The 2,922-nt window shown below is 34.9% G+C and overlaps 1 protein-coding gene across 1 annotated transcript in view; it reads right to left on the reverse strand.

Annotated features, from left to right (window-relative positions):
- Positions 1-907: 907 nt before the first annotated feature.
- LOC107742675 (NACHT, LRR and PYD domains-containing protein 4E-like) overlaps positions 908-2,922 on the reverse strand; it is a gene marked incomplete at its 3' end in the record, with an annotated part of 10,297 nt that continues 8,282 nt past the window's right edge. Inside the window, exons 7-9 of the mRNA XM_016555720.1 lie at positions 2,338-2,533; positions 1,506-2,248; positions 908-1,470 (exon numbers count right to left, since the gene is read on the reverse strand). Coding sequence (XP_016411206.1) covers positions 908-1,470; positions 1,506-2,248; positions 2,338-2,533 — 1,502 coding nt within the window. The remainder of the gene's footprint in view (positions 1,471-1,505; positions 2,249-2,337; positions 2,534-2,922) is intronic.

Below are 2,922 nucleotides of genomic sequence, written 5' to 3' on the forward strand. Positions count from 1 at the left end.
TGGTTGATGTACTGTAGGACTGCAGCTAATATTATTTTGATAATTTATTAATCTGTAAGTTGTTTATTTGATCAATTAGGACTAAATCAATACTTATTTCCTGTTTTATATATTAAAAAAATCTAATAATGTGCAAACTGGATGCTATGAAAACAAACATGGTGAATGTATCTAAGTAGGCTATGCTATACATTACATGAAAAAAAATGAAACATCATGATCTAAAACAAAACTGCTTGCCCAACGTTTTAAAGTCACTTAATTAAGAATGATAAAGAAAAACAAAAACACAGACTAAATGTTAACTGGTAACAAATTACATTCACTCAAAATAGTAATTATATATATACCCCATTACAATAGTCTATTTACAGTTACTGTTCCCCTTAAATATAATTAAGTTTCATGTAGCATTTTAAACCTACATTTTTAGTTAGAATTATTGCGCTACATTTCTATTGTGCTCTACTTGTTTGATGTGCATGTGTGTGTTCTTGCTCGATTAATGAAGTCTGTGAAGTTCAACAAAGACTTGCTGTCAGGAAGAACTTTTATGCAAAATGCAAATACTTGCAGGATTTTCTGAAATTTACATCTAAACATATAACTGCAAGTGTATGTAAGTTATACACTGAGAAAAAAAACCCATCTCCAAATGCATTATACAGCACACACATCTGCCAGAGCACCTGTCAGGGCCACGTTACACTATATGTTTATGTATTTGTTTGAAGTGCATAATATAAAGCATTCTCACATTATATTCAATTAAACTATATAGAAAGAATAATTTTGGCGTGTTGTTTAGAATTAACTTGCAGACGGTATATGATTCAAAAAATGAATTATAGAGGGTTATTGATAAATGTGTTTTTAAGATGAGTGCAAAATGTGACAAATTACTAACAAAGCTTTTTTGGAGGTTTTTATGACTGGTGATAGTCGAATGAGACACTCGTCTGATTTCTTGAATTTCTGTAGATTAAACTCCTCCATCTCTTCCTCTGATGTCAACAACACAAAGGCCAAAGCAGACCACTGGGCAGGAGAAAGATCAGCAGATGACAGACTTCCTTTGTTAAGGTGAGTCTGAATCTCTTTCACCAGAGTTTGGTCGTTCAGTTCATTCAGACAGTAGAACAGATTGATGGATCTCTCTGGAGACAGATTAGCTTCTAATTTCTGCTTGATGTACTGAACTATTTCCTTTTTGCGTGTGTACATTTGTGTCAGAGTCTTAGGAGTGTCTTCAGTGTTATATATTTGCAGTGTTTTGGAGGCGTCATCAGCCTGACTGTTTTTCAGATCTTTATATCTTTTTTCCTCCAAAATCTTCTGGAGAACAGTGGCTGAAATCCAGCAGAAGACTGGGATGTGGCACATGATAAAGAGACTCTTTGATTGTTTAACATGATCAATGATTTCTTTGGCCTGATTCTCATCCGTGAATCTTTTTCTGAAGTACTCCTCCTTTTGTGCATGAATCTCTTTTTGAAGTACTCCTCCTTTTGTGCATCATTGAACCCTCTGACCTCTGTTACCCGGTCGATACAGTCAGGAGGAATCTTACTGGCAGCTGCTGGTCTGGTGGTGATCCAGATCTGCGCAGAAGGAAGCAGATTTCCCTTGATGAGGTTAGTTAGAAGAACATCCAGAGAGGCTGGTGACGAGACATCACGCCATGTCTCATTTTCCTTAAAGTTTAGAGAAAGACGGCATTCATCCAATCCATCAAGGATGAACAGGACATTAAATTGATCATTTCTTGTAAGGTTCAGTCCTTTTGTCTCTGGGAAAAACTGACTTACAAGACTCATCAAACTTTGTTTTTCTTTCTCCTTTAAGTTCATCTCTCGGAAAGGAAGAGGAAATATGAAGCTGATATCCTGATTTTCTTTTTCTTCAGCCCAATCCAGAATAAACTTTTGCACAGAGATGGATTTTCCGATGCCAGCAACTCCTTTTGTCAGTACAGTTCTGATCCGCTTGTCTTGTTCAAGTACTTCAAACAAATTTGTGCATTCAACCTGTATCTCTTGTGTTTCATGACGCCTGGAAGCAACTTCAATCTGTCTTACCTCATGTTCAGTATTGATCTGTTCACTACCACCCTGAGTGATATAGAGATCTGTGTAGATGCTATTCAGAAGTGTAGAGTCACCGTGCTTTGCAATTCCTTCAAACACACACTGATACTTTTTCTTTAGGTTCGATTTAAGTTGTCGTTGATGAATGAAGACCAGCTCATCTGAACAAACACAACAAAAACACTTGATCTTACTGTTCTTTCCTCATTTTATAAGTGAAAAATCAGACAGATGCTCATTAGTCTTTTACCTTTTAGAGTGTCTGCAAGTTCATCATGCTTCATACTTTTTAGGAAGTAAAGTGTGATATCAAGAGCTGCTTCTTTGATTTCACACATGTCCTCTTTAAAATCCTGCACAAAGTATTGTGTGTTCTCTTTTTTAAATATTTTCTTAAACCTTTCCAACTCATTCTTCAGAAATATAATTATTTTGTTCTCAAGATCCTAAAACCAAAGAATAAAAACAAAGAGGGGTACAACAATAAAATTTTAATTAAATCTTACATCCACATATAAAACATAAGGTTAAACTAGTTAGACAAAAGCAGTAACACAAGTACCAGAATTGAGGTAAGGAAAATGAGCATTTCCGAATTACTGTACACATGACAGTACCCTAAATCATGCATAGCTGTGAAGTTTCTTAATATTGTTTACATATAATTGCAAGTTTAATTAAGAATCTAATGTAATAATTTCTGAAGTAATTTAAGTCAGAAGTGATCCGGTCTATCTTCCAACTGATAGCAGCACAACACATGCAGATATAAAGCTGTAGAGGTTGTTTTATAAGCTATTCCTCTATAAACATGAAAAAATCCAGGTTTTATTCC

Source organism: Sinocyclocheilus rhinocerous, unplaced genomic scaffold (genome assembly GCF_001515625.1).
Source record: "Sinocyclocheilus rhinocerous isolate Xijiao unplaced genomic scaffold, SAMN03320098_v1.1 scaffold13241, whole genome shotgun sequence".
NCBI classification, from domain to species: Eukaryota; Metazoa; Chordata; class Actinopteri; order Cypriniformes; family Cyprinidae; genus Sinocyclocheilus; species Sinocyclocheilus rhinocerous.